At 51.0% G+C, this 17,434-nt stretch overlaps 1 protein-coding gene across 2 annotated transcripts; it reads left to right on the top strand.

Moving 5' to 3' along the window:
* Window positions 1-1,417: 1,417 nt before the first annotated feature.
* On the top strand, window positions 1,418-12,370 carry dact1 (dishevelled-binding antagonist of beta-catenin 1). Of its 2 annotated transcripts, XR_010096593.1 has the most exons (5): window positions 1,418-1,894; window positions 5,737-5,857; window positions 6,079-6,192; window positions 8,091-10,191; window positions 10,370-12,370. XR_010096593.1 is itself a non-coding variant. In XM_063499488.1 (4 exons), exons 1-4 carry the CDS (start codon window positions 1,661-1,663, stop codon window positions 10,079-10,081), a joined length of 2,460 nt encoding a protein of 819 aa, XP_063355558.1. In that variant the 5' UTR covers window positions 1,418-1,660; the 3' UTR covers window positions 10,082-12,370. The 2 variants fall into 2 exon arrangements, 1 of the variants encoding a protein (XP_063355558.1); XM_063499488.1 differs by having other exon boundaries at window positions 8,091-12,370.
* Window positions 12,371-17,434: the final 5,064 nt, after the last annotated feature.

Consider the following 17,434-nt stretch of genomic DNA (forward strand, 5'->3'; position numbering starts at 1 on the left):
TGTCCCACCACAGGTCAGCTTCACCTTCACGCTCAGCTCGCTCCACCACGACAAACCGGTACGTCGTCCACATCAGCGCTGCTCCACCCATCATCATTACCTGTGAGAGGAACACCTCACACGCCATCATAGCCCCGCCCAGTCTGAGATAAAGGCCACGTTCTGGCGCTGTGAGGTTTCCAAGACACCCTCCTGCTACACTTTGATGATTTGTGTTATGTTGTCTGATCTCTGATCAGCTTCACGAGGTCTCGGCCTGTCAGACAGGAGGTGGTCAGCAGGGGGCGCTGTGCTGTGAGCGCCTCATATTAACGTGTTAATGAAGCATGACCTCATTAACCGACTGAGACTGTTGTGACCCAAAAAACACACAAAGGACCTCTCACTGTCTGTTCAGCTGTTTGCAGGAGAATAATAAAGATAAGTCAAAGTGATGACGGGTGCAAACACGATTTCAGCTCTCAGCCACGCCCCCCGCTTCTGCAGATGAACTGTTAGAAAAATAAAAGCTTCTTCTAATAAAAAGTTTGTTTTTGGCAGAACTTTGTTTGTTGTTTGCAGTTATTTCCTTTTTTAGTGACAATAAATTCTAATGTAACATAAAAAAATAGAAACTAAATGTTTCCAGTTTGTGGTTTATTAAAAACATGAAGCGGTTCTAATAACATCGGACAGTTGACGGCTTTAGGACCTGCGGGAAACCGTCAGAGAACAGACCGGCCTGAGCTGCGGCGCATCAAGCTAACGCTAATTAACATAATCAGACAGGAAGTGCCCTGACTCCGCCCTCCAAAATAAAACCACATGCTCGGTCCGATGTTAAAATGAAAGCCTTGACAGTGATTCAGTATTTTTGCTGCTCTCGTCTGCAGTTATTCGACTCCAGTCATAAGTTAAAAACTCGTTTCTGCTGCAAACACCTGAGCAGAGATCAGGAGACACAAACGTAAATGATAATAAATTCATATTTCAGCATGCTCACTATCCACTGGGACGGTTTCTCTTTTATATGCTTCATTTCCTGAAAAGGATCGAATGTGTTTGTAGTTTTAATGAATTTTATGACTGATATTATTGATCATCTGTCCTGATGCTCACATTGATGACTGTGTTTGTTCATATTTAATGTGAGAATCGGGCCTCGTTTCTTCAAACATCAACTCTCGAAACACATTTTCAAACTCTACATGAAAACTTGAATCGTGTTTTTGGTTCACAGCGTGTGTATCCTTTAGGAGCGTGGAATGAGCTCTTCTGCAGTATTTAAAGTGAAACTAAGGTATTTTATTTTGAAGGGGAGGACAGGAAGCGCGCATTTGTCTGCTGGTCCGTCACTGTGAGGGGCGTGTCTGTGCCCAGGGGGCGGGGTTTAGTGGTAGAGCGTGCAGCGGAGGTTCAGTGTGTTCGGAGCTTCGGCGGCAGCAGCAGCTCGTAGCTCTGCCCGCATCTCTGCGCCTTCTCTCGGGTTCTGTGCGTGCGGCGGCTCCGGGGAGGCTCGGAGCTCCCTGCGGACCGCCCGAGGAGACCCTGCAGCGAATTGCCGACGGCACTGGCGGAGACCCGAGGGTCCGGTTCGCGCTCCGGGGCTCTCAGGTGAGGTCCAGGTGGGCTCGGCAGGTGTGTCTCCGCGGGATGCTCCCGCCCTGAGCTCTGTTGGGAGATGCTGCCGTCCGGGACCTGCAGGCGGGACAGAGCGGCGGTCCGGGAGCGGCTGGAGGCCTCCGTGTCCGGGCTCGGGGAGCTGGAGCTCCTGCGGCGGCGGCAGGAGGTGCTGGTCTGGGCCGCGCTGGGGATCCGGGAGCCGCGAGAGGAGGCGCGGCGGCGGCGAGAGGCTCAGCTGAGCTCGGAGGAGAAGCTGCTGGAGGGGAACATCCTGCTGCTCCAGAAACAGCTGGTAGGTCCTCTCCTGTGTCTGTCTATGACCTCTGACCTCTGTGAGCCTGGATCAGGGTGCAGGGAGGGGTCAGCCTGACGGTCACGTGCAGAGCGGCAGGTAGTCAGCTGATCAGTGATGATCAGTTAAAGGATAAAGTGTCAAATCTCCATCACATGTGAGCAAAAACCATTTAATATTTACATTTCTCCATATTTTACATGAAAAACACTAAAAATGTGTTTGTGAAAGAAAAGAATGTCGTTCATTAATAATTAAAAGTATACGTTTATATTAAAAATGATTAAAACAAACGTATTTTATCATTATGCTGTTATCACAAAGAAATAACTCCACTTTATGTTATGTTATTTACATCAATAAATATTCAAAATAAATGAGTTCTTTCTGGTGAATTTGAACCTGCTGGGCAGGTTTCAGAAGATCGAGTTATTAAATTTAAATTTCAGGTTAAAATCAGCGAAAACACAGAATTGATCGAACGATCGGTAACAGCAGAGACGAGGAGGCGGAACCTCACAGTGAGTGTGCAGCAGACAGAAATGAGATGAGGACTGAGCACAGAGCCCTGAGGAGCTCCTCAGGCTGACCTGAGATCAGCTCACCTGAGCCAGGTATGCCAGAGCAGCGGTTTCCATGGCGATAACTTATCAGAGGAAGAGGAACAGGCTTCTGATTTTTTTCCTGAAGATTTCCTATGAGGCCTCAAAGCTGCTGTGAACGTCAGAGGGTTCACTGTGGAGAATAAACCAGCGTGTGTGTGTGTGTGTGTGGTCCTCCCAGCACGTGTGTCACAGCTGATCGATCATATTGGAAAGTCACCTGTTGTCAGGCCACGCCTCCTACATCAGCTGTGGGACAATCACACCTCTGTGGCTGCTGTGAATGTCTCCTGCTCTGTTGTCGGACTTGAGAACAGTGAGAACATCTGCGTACCTGCACAAACCTGGACTTCCTGTTTGAGTCGGCGTCACCTGAAATGAGCGACTGAGTTCAGAAACATATCAGGAAGGTGTTCACTGAGGGCGGAGCACAAACGCAGCTTCAGGCTGACGTGAAGCTGAAACCAAAAAGGTCAGAGGTCAGAGACCAAGGAAGCTTCAAGTTGGGAAGAAGAAAAACAGGAAGTGATGTCACACCGAGGTTGATGTCAGGCTGAAGCTGAAGATGTGGAAACGCTGGAACGGCCCGGCCTTCACTTTGGTCTCAGCTGAGAGCACTTCCTGTCAGCTGACCGTCAGCTGTCGTCCCCATGCTGCGTTCAGGTGCCGCTCCTCACGCACCGGCGTGTCAGTAAGAGCTTTGAAGTGTGGGCGTGAAGTCAAACAAGATGGAGGAGCACAGAGGGGAGGAAGAGTCTCCTCGTCTTCATCTGCACGGTCACGGCGCGTTCAGGTGCACGTTGGGAAGCCTGGACATGCAGGCGCTGTGTTCTTGTCCAGGATCTGACCTCAGATCTGCTCACGGCTCACATGTCTGAGCTGGTCGAGCATTTGTTTGCTGTCTGTCCTGCAGCTGAAGCTCTTCCTCGCAGTCTGGATCGCATTAGTGACCCCCCACCACATTCAGCCCCGCCCCTCCCCTTACGAACAAATGGAGATTCCTGCGAGCGGCTGGAAACTCTGCAGCTCGACTTTCAGCTGAGACACAAACCAGGCGGCTGACTCATTCTCTAAAGACTCAGAACGGACTGAGCGCGCTCAGAACGCTCCGTGTCTCACAGCTATTCTGGTCCGACCCGCAACGTCCACAAAGTCTGAACTGAGAGGCTGCTGTGACCTCTGACCTCTGACCTACTGTGTACTGTACTGTGTGCAGTAGTACTGTGTGTACTGTACTGTAGTATGTACTGCTGTGATGTCAGGCTGGGCGCCATGTTGCTGTTTGGAGGCTTCTGATTGGCCCACTTCTTCACTGAAACCAGCCGATCGCTGCACAGGTGTCGGAACAGAGTAATCTGATTACAGTAACCTGTAACTTTATAGGGACATCAGTGTCGTTAAACATGCTGTTTTTGTTCTTTTTGGAACAGCTGATTGATTTGTGACATCAGCTCTGTTTTTAGGATCAGTCGCCTGATTGGCTGCTCTGTGGTAGGCTGCAGAGCGTTTGGAGCAGTGAACGCAGCAGGGAGGAGCTTCCAGGCTTGAAGCGAAGCTCGTGCTGCTGCACATTAAAGCGCTGAGGACAGACGCAGTCATGAGGTCAGCTCTTCGCTCTTTTTTTGGAACAGCATGATGGTGAAGAGGCAGGCTTTTATTTTGAAGGCTCACAGAGGCCCTTTAAACGTCTCTCAGGGTAAATTCGTGAAGCTGAACGAGCAGACATACAGCAAGCTGTGAGTAGAAACAGTGTTACCTGGGCGAACAGGTGGGCTGTCCGGATTGTGCGGTTAGTTTGTGTTTTTGTGTCTTTTCGGGTATTAATGAGTTCAAAGTGCACACTGGGCCGCTGAAGCCACTCTGAGCTAAAATCTGTGTTTTTTTGAATGGAGTCAGGTAGATAGTGAATTTAAACCTTTAATTCCAACCCTCTACGTGTGTTTTATAGTTGGAGCATGCTCATTGCTGCAGGACGGCTGCGTGTGTGTGATGTCGTGTTTAGCATCGATCTAACCGAAGCCGCTTCGTCCTGATTGGTTTAAAATATCACCACGTGCGAGACTGAGGCCAGCAGTCAGCTGATCGAGAAAACAGCTGGATGGGTTTGAACATGACGCTTGCTACTGAACTGCAGACACACACACACACACACACACACACACAGTGATCCTTTATTATTGATCAGCTATTGATGATGTATTGGTGGTGGCAGCAGCTGTGTTTGTGTTGCAGTTCAGCTGCAGGAATGCAGCACATGACCTGCAGCAGCGCTGCATAGCCCGCATGTTTTCCATTGTAGCTGGGGGAGGGGCTGCTTCAGCCTGTGTGTGTGTGTGTGTGTGTATCAGTTCGTTACCTTCGGTCTCTGTTTATAGCTACATGTTTTGTCACATGACTTCCTGTTTGTCTTTAAAGCCTTTCAGGACGTTTCGATGTGAAAAATGTTTGAGGTGATTTTGGATGTTAGAGTCAGCTGGTACTTCCTGATTTGGCTGAAGTCTGAGCTGCTTCCTGTTCTTCCATCAATAATCAGTAATCAATAATCTTACGGTCTGAGGCCCGGCGGTCTGTCCCAGGACCATCCAGGATGTTTGGTGTCTCTGTGACCTCTGACCTTCAGTGTCTGGTCTCACACTGATAAGAGCCTCCGGTTTTCTTCTGTTTGTGCTCAAAGCTTTTATTTTTATAAGCAGGACCAATCAGGGGCAGCGTTACTGCTCTGAGTCTGAGGTCTTCACGTCAGCTCAGCCTCCCTCGCGTGCTCCTGAAGTTTGATCTGTCGGCTGATCTCAGGTCTGTTCTCTCTGGGATGAGTGCTCCCGTTCTTCTTCTGATGTTCGGAGCAGAGACGAAACAGGAAACAGCTGACCCGACGGCGGCGAGGAGAAAACCCTCAGAGCCTGAAAATAAAAACCTGAGAATAAAGAGAAAAAACATTTTTTAGAAATACGTGAAAAGACAAAAGTTGAGTTTGACTTTTGCTGCACACGTGATGACAAAAACACACAAAAGTCCAGATTTAAAAGTTCAGAAACATCAAAGATAAAAACCATAAAAATGTTTTTAAAATGAAGAAAAATACTTTTGACTGATTTTAATACAAAGGTCAAAGGTCCTCTGTGAATAACATAAATCAAAAGTCCAGATTGTCACCTTTTATTCTCTGTTAGTCATTCAGGCTGTGGTTGTTATTGTGTTGTTGTTGTTGTGCGATCTCAGCTGTTTGTGTTTGTGTGTCAGAACTGTCTGAGGAGGCGGGACGCCGGCCTCATCGCTCAGCTGCAGGAGCTCGACCGACAAATCAGTGACCTGCGATTGGACACCGAGACGTCACATGAGCCCGACAGCCGACCGAGCTCAGGTACGCCTCACCTGTGTGTGTGTGTGTGTGTGTCCGCGCGCGCGCTGTGACTGGTGGAGGTTAAACTGTGATTAAACAGGAAGCTGTTTTGAGCTGAGCAGAAAAACGAGTTTCAAAATAAAAAATGTCAGATTTTCAGAGTGAAAGTGAGGTCTTTAACTGTTGCCATGACGATAGATGTAAATTTGAGCTTTGTTAATCCTGCCTCCTCCCTCCCTCAGGTTTCTACGACCTCAGCGACGCCGCGTCCGGCTCGCTCTCCAACTCGTCTAACTCGGTCTTCAGCGAATGCTTCTGCTCGACGGCTGACGCCGATGGACGCCTGCCATCCACAGGTACACACGCCCTCTAGGCGGGAAACGCCACTCTGTGCATAGACTGTATGTAAAGGATGGTGGGAGTTGCCGTGACCTCGCGCAGACCCCTGCTGATCAGAAACGTCCGATCGAAATCTGCTGTGCCATTTCCTGCCGCGGACCCTAAAACATTCGTTCAAGGCAACGAGCGTGATGTCCAGATGTGCGCTGCTGCTGCAGCTGTTTGCTCACACCTGCTGTCAGGTGTGAGCAAACAGCTGATTGTTGTGAGGTCACACACAGCCCCTCCTCACCTCTGCTCTTTGATGTCACATGACTCAACTCAGCTCCATTTGGTCACTTTGATGTGTAAACACACACACAATGACCCCCCCCCCCCCCCCACACACACACACACACACAGGAGGAGTTGGACTTTCAGAATAAAAGCTTTCAGATTACTGGGTGGACGTGTTAGCTTCCTGATGATGGCAGCTGATTTAGAAGCGGGCGGCTGTGGAGCTGTGGAGGACCAGCTCGATGCTCGGTTACAGCGGGCCTGCACGTCTCTAAGGATGACGGCGTGTTGGGTCACAGCTGGGGATGTTTGCCGTTACTGAGCATGTGGACGTTTGGAGGCTGGACTGTGATTGTTGAGGCTGAAGGATGCAGACCTTGTGGAGCACTTTAACTAACATCAGTTTAAAGTCTCGCTGCTCAGCATGAGCAAAGCCTGCAGATCCCACAGGGTGATGAAAAAGCGCCCCACAGCCAGTCTGTCTGCATTAAAACGAGCCACTCTGTGACCTCTGACCTCCAGCGGGAGTCTGCCGGCTTCCTCTGGCGGCACAGAGAAGATTCCTTTAAACAAACCTCGAGCGCTGCAGGTTTCCTGAGGCACTGTTCATACTTGGCACTAACACATCATCAGATAAGCGGCGTGAACACGCCCACGCATTTCTGTCTCTGTGCGACCGATCTGCAGCAACAAGTACTCCAAGAGCCACGACCAGCCCGCACGCACCATCAGACGCTACAGCGTCACCTTCTATGGTCATGTTCAGGCGCCGCGGGCCGTCTGCACGTCCGCTTCACGCTCTCTTTCATTCCTGCCTCTCTGATTATTTGTGTCCACGAAGCCCCCGAGTGCCGGCGTGAGACACCAACCCCGCTGCAGAGCGCGGCGCATCACAGCGAGAAAAACATCAGCGACACTTCATTAACGTTATCGGCTTCAGGTGACCGACGCCTGCCAGAGCGCCGTCACAGCGGCGGCACTTTAATGCTCCGTAGTTTACACGAAGACACCAGACCTGAGGCTCCGCCCATCACAGTGGAGTAACAACCTGTGTGTGTGTGTGTGTTTTCTGTGTGTGTGTGTGTGGATGCCTCGTAGCTTCCTTCCTGTGGGAGCTCAGAGCTGCTGTGGATCGAGCCGCCGGTCGTGTTTGTGTGTGATGTGTGAGCGTGGGCGTTCTCGTTGGCCCCGCGGGGTCGGCGGCGCTTCGGCTTTGTTCCCAGACTTCAGCTGCTGAATAAACGGCGTTTTCGTCCGTGAGCCGGCCCACACGGTTATGCTGTGTTCGGTCTGATTTCCGCTGCAGGGAGAGCAGTGGGTGTGGAGGGTTAACGTTTCACAGCACACTGTCTCCACTGAAAGAATTTTCCACTTACTAATGCCCGAGCTTCCACAGCGAGCCAAACAGAGTCATTACCGCAGTCAGCCGAGCATTTCGTCAGAGCAGCGCTGCCTGGAAACGGCCTGCTCTCCCTGAACTTCCTGTCAGCTGTTAGCAAACACAGCGGCGTTAAAATAAGCTCACAGTGTTTACGTTTGAAGCTGTGAGGGGAGGGCACACGCTCGCCATCACACGCGCTCGCCATGTAAACTAACACCCCCGGTCTGCTCGCTAATGTCGCCTTCTTTCTGTCTGCAGATGAGCTGGCCAGCTGTTTGGAGTGTGGCGTCCTGGTTGGAGGGCTTTGTGATGAGTCATCATCCTCTACGGTCCGCCGCTCGCTCTCGGCTCCAAACCCGCCCACTGTGGATGCAGCCTCATCCTTTCTTTCCACTGAGCCTCAGTCTAAATACCACTGTGACCTGGTGGCCCGAAACGGCAACGATGTTTACCGCTACCCGAGTCCTCTGCACGCCGTGGTGGTCCAAAGCCCCGCCTTTCTGCAGATGTTGGGTTTCGGAGGTCCCGGCAGAGATGAGGCAGACACCTCAGCTCTTCCCCCCTCTGTTTCAGCCCCTCATGTATCTCAGAGCTCCTCCTGGCCGGCCTCCTCCTCACAGACTCCTTCCCATAAGCGACTGGACAGCTACATCTACAGCCTGCTCCAGAGGAAGGCCCAGCCAATCAGGACCAGCAAACCCAGGACCAGCATCAGCACCGACCCCTCAAAGAGCATCCTCAGGCAGGCTAGTCTGTGTGTGAGGCAGGTGTCCGGCCCTGGCTCTGGTTTTGGGACTCTGAGTGGATCCGAATTTAAAGCCTCGTGGACGGCTAGAGGAACATCGGCAGAGGGAGCTGGGACCTCGTCTCCACAGAGGCAGTGGTCTGTGGACGGGAAACTGGAGGAGACCCAGAGCGTACTGAAGGATGGCGGCTTTGAGGCGATGCACGATGGCTTCAGGAGGGGCAGCGGCGAGTCCGGCTCTCCTCTTCGGTACGACGTACAGAGCAGCTGCTCTGCCAACAACAACGACAGCAGCACCAACAGTCTGAGAAAGAAGAGCAAAGCAGATCTTCCTCACGCCACGCTGTCTGCCAAAACTCTCCCTAAAAACTTCAGGGACCTGGGCAGTCCCAAAACTAACCCCGCCCCCAAAGAGGTCAAACCGCCATGTTCCCCCCCGGACCACGAGATGTTCCTGAAATCTGCTCCAGTCATGAAAACACAGTCGAGTACTCCCAGGAATAGTCCAGGAACAGGAAGGTCAGCGCTGGAGCTCACCAGTGTGGGGTCCTCCTCCCAGAGTCAGGACGAAGCAGCCGGCGAAGGAGGAAGCTGTCACACGGTTACCAACAGGTACGTCCCCGCCCACCAGCACAAACTCCGCAAGGGCGGCTTCAAGAATGTGAAGGTGAGGAGCTCATCGATGAAGACGAGTCGTGTCTCTGAGCACAGCGAGCCTCCGCCAGAGAGAAGACAGGACAAACTCCACCACAGGTCCCGCCTCCTGGAAGATGGAGGCTCCGCCCACGTTAAAGTCTCCAAGAGATTTGCTTCCTCAAGAATAAAGCGCCTACCTGCATCCATCCCAGAAGGCCGGGTGCTGGACAGACAGCCCCCATCGGCACTACACGGCGCACGACCGAGCATATCCAAGCACCATCACCATGGAAACCATCACTGCTGCAGTGGTAACCACCACCATCACCACGGACGCGACCAGGTCGTGGTCGTGGCCAAACCAAAGTACAAAAGGAACGATTACCGGCGGTTACGAGCCATGATGGAGGTCCCGTACGACGAGGCGTTTAGACGCGCTCAGCGGCGTCAGAGAAAGGAGCTGCTGAACAGCAGCGTGTACCCGCCCGCCGGAGCGCGGCTGACCAGCCCGTACTCTTACACAGCAGGAAGTGACTCCGAGTACTCGGCTGAGTGCGCCTCACTCTTTCACTCCACCATCGTGGACACCAGCGAAGACGAGAGGTCCAACTACACCACCAACTGCTTTGGAGACAGCGAGGAGGAGTACGTGGAGGAGAGTACCAACACCAGCGATACTGAGGAGAGTGGCGGGGGAGGCATGGGCAGGGGGCGGGGCCAGCTGGGGGGAGCTGGGGTCAGGGCGACGGGGCAGGAAATGATGTCAGCTCAGGCAAAGGCTTTTGTTAAGATTAAGGCATCTCACAACCTGAAGAAGAAGATCCTGCGATTCAGGTCGGGCTCGCTGAAGCTCATGACCACCGTGTGACCTCCCACACCTGCCTTACCCACGTGCCTCAGGTGGACCTGACCCAAACCCAGTTGACCCAGCCCTGACCCGACACTAACCCGGTGGACAGACGCAGGGTGGCGGCACAGGTTGGTTCACCTGGTTTATCTGTTGATCCCCAGCAGACAAACCGTTCTGATTGGATCTTTTGAAATTAAACAAAGTACATTTTAGGCAAACGCAGTCGAGCTCAGCTCGGTGACCCAGTAAATGTGTTTCTTCCCCTGCTTGTGGTCTTCACTGTCATTTTTAAATGCTACAAACCAGGCCACCTGATTGGACACCACATCAGCTCACCTGCTTACTGGTCCCACTCTTCAGAAATCTGGGGAAGCAACCTGAAGGTCAACACTGGCTGATTCACCTGGACTCTGGGTACAAAAGTTCAGGACATCAAAGAAATTAACATCTGTTAAAGTAGGAAATGTATAAACAAGCATAATGTTTTTAAACTTAAAAAGCATCTTTGAATTTCACCCTTTCACTGGTTCTTACAATCCGAAAATCTAAAAACGTTTGATTGTAAAAGTTTTCTATTTCCAACTTCCCTCAAACACAGCATGAGATGCTTTGTTTCTGTAATGACGTGAAGGTGTGGTCTGGGTCCAGCCAATCACTTTCCTGTCCTTTCTCTGGTCCAACACGTGACTCGGCTGAACCCGCTGCTTCAAACGCGTTGAAGGCCGCCTTCGCCGCCACCGTCTGGCTTCCCAGATTTGTTGCTCGGTCTGTGCTGAGCAGCAGAGCTGAGTCGTGATAGGTTCACTGACAGCAGCATCACTCACTGATTAAACCAGAAATAATTTACAGCAAATGTGTGGAAACATCCGGTGGCGGCGGTTCGGTCGGTCTGACGACATATTTGTCAGAAGCAACCTGGACTCGAGCCTCGCGTCCTCGGATCTGTTCTAGAAGTGGAACTTTAGTCTGGTTCCTCAGAGTTTCTCCAACGTTCCACCAAAAGTCCAAGAACTTGTATTTGAAGGGCCTGATTGTCCAGGGTCTGTCCGAGGCAGTCAGAGTTCCTCCTGTTATGTGTCCACATGAAAAAGCAGCAGATGTTTCGTGTAATGTGTGTCAGGACAAAATAACGAGGAACATAGTGACGTTTTGGGGTTCTCCGGCTTCGAGGCACGGACTGTCAGCAGATTCCTCCTGTAGCTTCACGCTGGGCCTTTTTGCCTTTTTAAGAAAATTGATTGTAACGCAGGAAATTAGTCTCGAACTTTCTGCCGTCAGACTTGTGGACTTTTTGGCTCTTTGAGCTTCATTTGGACCCTGGTTCCCGCGGTGGTTCCTGCCGTGGTTCCTCATCACTGAGGCTCTGGTGGACTCCTTTAAAACCTGGTGTGAGGTTTGAGGAGGTTCTCGCCACAGTAACTTTTTTATTTCCTGCACTTTGAGATGAGCTGTCAGCGGACGGGCGGCGGCGTAACGCTGCTGTTCTGTTGTTTGTATGTAGCCTTGGTTTGTATTTATTATCACGTGACCTTTGCTGTTGCGCAGCACGCCACATGCCTGTAAATGCTTCTCTCTTTTTTAGGTCCTGAGATGTTTTTGATGAAATCTATTTAAAGCCTAATATATTTGCTCGGTGCATTGAGAAAAGCCCACACGGTACTGACAGGCTCCGATCTGGATTTTTATGACTTTATACTCGAGTCTAACTTTTTAACACGAATGTTTCTACTGCATCTGTTTTTTATACTAACAGTTACACAGCAGCGTGTCGGGTACGGTGTTTACCGAGCTCAGCTGGAAGCAGGAAGTGTTTCAGGATGTAGACACAGAAATGGAAACTCTGTGGTTTTCTCCTGTAATCAAACTCTGACACGAGTATCGGTGTGTGAGGTCTGTGAACGTCAGTTTCAGCTCCGCTCGTGGACGTGTTTGTGCTAAACGTGTCCTGTTTCACGCACTCGCCTCCGTCGTCTCATCTGATTCTGACGGAGCGAAGAGGATTCAAATAAGATATTCGAGACGTTTGATGATGAGCAGCCTTCAGTTTCCAGTTCTCTCTTCTCATTGGTCGGGGCCACAGTTTACATGTTCAGGATATAAATAGCTCCTCAGCTTTTAAAAGCCATATAAAGCTCATTAAAGCTGCCGTGTGCTGTTCTTTGTGTTGAGCTATTTGTGTTTTTCCTGCACCACCTCCACTCTGTAAATGTTCACATATGGAGACGACTGTTACTGATGTGTGTATAAAGCCTGTGTATGCCAACAATGGTGCTTTGCCTTCTATGCTTCATTAAATGTGGACTTTCAGCGCCCGTGTCCTGACTCGGTGTTGCCTCTGACCCGTGAGGGCTTTGTCCCAGCTGTAAGCTCCTGTTTGCTGCTCAGCCTGATCACAAGTGTTTTAAGCTGCGTCACACTTCTGACCTTTGCATCGAACCTTTTTATTGGCACATTTTTCACCGTTCGGTCTGCTGAGCTGGACAGACCACACAGCTTTCTACATCTAGCAAGAAATCACAACAACAGTCGCTCTGACGAGCTTTATGAGGCAAAGATAACACAATCAGATGATCCGGGTTCAGATGAGCTAAAGTAAGAAAAGGTTTGAACAAAAGCTTTTTTCAATACTGGAACTCTTGTGATCTCCAAACGTCCTGGAGAGGACGGCAGCGTCTCTGCTTCAGGATCACTAAAAACGAACGCGTCTTTCAGATATTTCAGTCTGTTCAGCACGGGAAGTGTGGCGGTAAATGATGACGACCTCCGTGCTTCAGGTGACGGAGCGTGTGATCCCAATGCAGCTCTGGACCTCTCGTCAACGAGCTGACGCCGATGCAGCGTACGTCGTGGATAACGTCCGGCCTCACAGGCAGGATGCAGCTGTCAGTGGGATATTTTCATCGTTACACTGGTGACGCTCTGCTTTATGTGTCTGTGCGGCTGACGGCGGCACTGCCAACACAATCTGCCTTCAAGGTGGAAACTTGTGAACGGCTAAAAACTAAAGCAGCAAACCAGCTGTGAAGCTGAACACTGCAGAACCGTGTCTGACTCGGGTCAATGTTCACACTGTGTGCGATGAAGACTATTCGTAGCCTGCTTTGTTGCCACTAATCACTCTAAAGCTCACCGCCATCGTCCCAGGATGTGCATACGTGGCTTGATGGGTAATCCTAGTCCTGCTCAGCTAATTGGAGAGCGTGCCGTTTACACAGTGACAAGTTTCTGGCTTCGTGTTGCCGGCTAACGTTAAAGTCGGTCGCTGTATTCCCCGACGGGTTGCTGGTGCAGGCGCTTGCTAGCAGATTATTGCGGTCGCCTGACGTCTGCATGGAAGACGCTGACGAGTGAAACTGAGAATCGTGACGTGAAAATGTTGCCTTTTGAAACATGCTGGTTGCAGACTTCACCCGGAGACAACCAGCAACCTGTTGCCAACCGGTTGGGGAATGCTCATATTTTTGTGTCATTTCCTTCCTCAAACTGATCTCTGACCTGTTTCTTTGTAAACGCTGACGTTTTGTTTCTGCAGAATCTCCAGCTGCAGTCGCAGATTCCTCACAGACACCTGGGAAGTGTCAGGTGGACATGAAGACGGCGTCATTGTCCGGGTTTGTTTCATCGCCTTTGATTCTTATGATGCATCCTTGTCTGCACCATATTTGAAGGCTGTGGAGGATTTCCTTGCTCTCGGGATGTCTCATCATCCTGAGAGCAAAGCTGCCGTGGCTCTGCCTGACTGTTCCTCACTCTACAAGTGCAGGAACCACGGAGGCTGTAAGCGGCTCCGTGTTTTCACAGCGATGACTAATGGCTGTAATTAGTGCAACCACAAATCTTCGTGCTGTTTTCAGAGAGAGTTCAGAGCGAGTTCAGCTCGTCACATCACACACGCCGGCTCTCCGCCGCATGAATCGGTTATGTAAGCGAGAGCCGAGTGTGTGGATTTAAGAGAAAGTTGAAGAATTTAATCTGCGGCTCTGATCTGATTCTTCTGATGTCGACTCCGCCGCTGTCGTCTGAGCTTCACTATTCAAACAAACCTTTGTTCTGCTCTCTCTCACACACACTCTCTCTCTCTCTCTCTCTCTCTCTCTCTCTCTCACACACACACTCACACTCTCTCTCTCTCTCACTCACACACACACACACACACACACACACACACACACAGAGTTTTCATTTAGATTCAGCTTTATTTACACAGCCGGGTGAGAAAGCAGCTCAAAACAATAAATATAAGAGCCATGCAGGAGACGCCATCATGTGGGTCTGTACAGCAGGAGCAAAGCACTCTGGGTAAGTCTGTGTCTGTGTGAGCGTGCACCACATGGTGACAGTGGGAAGAAAGAACTCCATTTTAACATTTTAGATCCATGGACTGGACCAATGTGTGACGCCGCCCGCTGACTTGTGTTTTTGTCATCGCCGTCCTGGTGGTTCGAAACGTGGCATGTTGAGCGAGTCGTCGGCGTGCTCGCTGAGCGTTGGCGAGGAACCAGAATCCAGACGTGGAGCTGAAAGTTCACCGAGGTCTCGTCCTCAGACCTTCAGACACCAGATCAGGTGTGAGTCAGTGTTTCAGTTTGGTTTCCTCACGCTCTGCTCTCTGATCCAGGATCAGATGGAGCTCCACACACACACACAGTCAGACCTGTGTGTGTGTGTGTGTGTGTGTGTGTGTACACATATGGTTGTCCAGATGGTCTCACAGAGTCTGCATGCTTCAGCTGATTTCCTCTCTGTGACGACGTCGTGTTGCAGAGAAAACGTCCGTCTGTCTCTCGTGGCGTCATCAGTCTGCAGACTTCCTGCTGGTCCCTCCTCTGAACGTAAAGAGGAGGCGGAGTTTTGTGTGTGTGGAGACAGCCCGGTGTTTGTGTCGGTCTCCTGAGACTCATTTCCATGCAACCGCTGTCCTCAGAGTGCGCTTAGTCTATGTGCACACTGAGGCTCTGTTTGACTCTGACCACTGCATCAGGATCATCATCATCATCATCATCATCCTGCTGCAGACTCTGACTCTGCACGGGCGCACAGCCAGAGACGGCCGAGTCCAGCGGCACGGTGTGAAAGACTCTGAGGCCTGTGGGCAGCCAGGTGAGACACAGGCAGGTGAAGCATTTGTATACATTTCATTTAAAAGGTCTAAAAAGCCTGAAGTTGAACGTGTGCGCACATGTGCCTGTGTGTGCTGACCTCTGGTTTGTGTGCAGAGCTGAGTCAGATGCAGGAAAAATGAAGACGAATGTCCAGACACGTCTGCATCAGGGCAGCGTGCACGTGTTCACACACTGACGGGGCGGTCGACCTCATTACTGTTATTCTTACCGTGTGTGTGCGTGTGTGTGTGTAACAGAGGTCATTACTCATGGCTTTTATCTGATCATTACTGTAATGGGAGTCGACTGCTGAAGCCTCAGCTGATAAGAACTGCATTAACGTGCACGCACAGCGAGCACGCTCACACAGTCCAGCTGCAGATTCACGTTAAAGCTGCTTCACGTCATTAAATTAAATCATTAACAAATTAACTATTTAATCACCAGAACCTGCAGTTCCTCTAATGTCCACCGGGGGTTCCGGCGGTCCTCGTGGGCTGCCATGTTAAAATAAACATGTTTACAGCCTGATACACAAACTGGCATCACGGCTGTACGGGCCCACGATGGTTTTAGAACTCACATTAAGGCTTGAAGTTTGAATTTTTAGGGGCGTGGCCTAATGGAATGACGGCCGGACGGGGACGTAGGCGGCTGTAGTTCATGTTGCATCAAACTGTATACACAAGTCAAATCTACAAAAACACAACTAATCATGTTTAACTGCAGGAAACAGCTGTGAGAAGGTCAAATGAAACGTTCGTCTTTTCAAAGGTGCAGCAGAAGCGCTCGCTCTGTCCCTCTGATACTTCTGCAGGCGAGCAGATTTCATCTCTTTTGTGTGAAATTACTCGAGCTAATCTGTCCACGGTCCCTCTGGACTCTGGAGAAGTGTCCTGGGGCAACAATCAGTGAAGCACTGACGCTGAAAACAGTGTCCCCAGGATGAACCTATCACGGATCAGTCTGCAGCTTCACTGAGAGCACGAAGAAGACGCTACGCTTTCCAGAGGAGCCTGAATGCACCAGCTCACTTTTTTCCCTGTTTTTCCATCTGAGCCGCAGGTTTGGCTGCAAGACGACACACACAGACTCACACACACACACACACAGACTGGATCAGGCTGTCGGCTCAGAGGGAACAGAGGAATAAATCATTGCAGTGTTGCTCACAGGAAACACTGAAAATCCTTGAGAGTGCCCTTAAATACACACACGCACACAGACGCACAAGCCCACACGCATGCAGAGAGAAACAAACACTCTACTTACACACACACAAAGAAACACCCCCTCTCCAACCATTTGCTCGCCTCCCTCAACACCATCAGATACAGAAAATCCCTGCTGCCCTTCACAGCAGCTGTGTGCGTGTGCGTCTGTGTGCGTGTGCATCTGTGCGTGTGCGTCTGTGCGTGTGCATCTGTGCGTGTGCGTCTGTGCGTGTCTGTGTGCGTCTGTGCGTGTCTGTGTGCGTCTGTGTGCGTGTCTGTGTGCGTCTGTGTGCGTGTGCGTCTGTGTGCGTGTCTGTGTGCGTCTGTGTGCGCGTGTGTGTGTCTGTGTGCGTGTCTGTGTGTGCGTGTCTGTGTGTGCGCGTCTGTGTGCGTGTCTGTGTGCGTGTGCATCTGTGCGTGTGTGTGTGTGTGCGTGCGTGTGTCTGTGTGTGTGCGTGCGTGTGTCTGTGTGCGTCTGTGTGCGTGTCTGTGTGCGTGTCTGTGTGCGTGTGCGTCTGTGTGCGTGTCTGTGTGTGCGTGTCTGTGTGTGCGCGTCTGTGTGCGTGTGCGCGTCTGTGGGCGTGTGCATCTGTGCGTGTGTGTGCGTGCGTGTGTCTGTGTGTGTGCGTGCGTGTGTCTGTGTGCGTCTGTGTGCGTGTCTGCGTGCGTCTGTGTGCGTGTGCGCGTCTGTGTGCGTGCGCGTCTGTGTGCGCATCTGTGTGCGTGTGTGTCTGTGTGCGTGTGTGTCTGTGTGCGTGCGTGAGAGAGAGAGGATTTATTTGAGTGGGGGGCGTTTAGTTTGGGCCTGACTGATGTTTTCCGCGTTTTCCGGTGCTCGTGGCCTGAGATGAAGTCAGATTCCAGACGATGACATCACACACTTTATATTTCAGCTCAACAAACAAACACGTGACTCTCTGTCACCATGGAGACAAGGAGCATGTGTCTGATAGAGAGATGCGTCCTCAAAGAGTTCAGAGGTGCAGCCTGAGCAGCGAAGGTTGAACCTTCAAACGTGCGCTGCAGGTAACATCAGACATTTACCTTCAAAATAA

Source organism: Pelmatolapia mariae, linkage group LG16_19 (genome assembly GCF_036321145.2).
Source record: "Pelmatolapia mariae isolate MD_Pm_ZW linkage group LG16_19, Pm_UMD_F_2, whole genome shotgun sequence".
In the NCBI taxonomy this organism is placed as follows: domain Eukaryota; kingdom Metazoa; phylum Chordata; class Actinopteri; order Cichliformes; family Cichlidae; genus Pelmatolapia; species Pelmatolapia mariae.

Excerpts from the sequence above, each read along its gene's own strand:
- dact1 (XM_063499488.1), top strand. The coding sequence starts at position 1,661 with ATGCTGCCGTCCGGGACCTGCAGGCGGGACAGAGCGGCGGTCCGGGAG. Across the intron at positions 1,895-5,736 it reads TGCTGCTCCAGAAACAGCTG|AACTGTCTGAGGAGGCGGGA; the intron begins GTAGGTCCTCTC and ends TTTGTGTGTCAG. Across the intron at positions 5,858-6,078 it reads CGACAGCCGACCGAGCTCAG|GTTTCTACGACCTCAGCGAC; the intron begins GTACGCCTCACC and ends TCCCTCCCTCAG.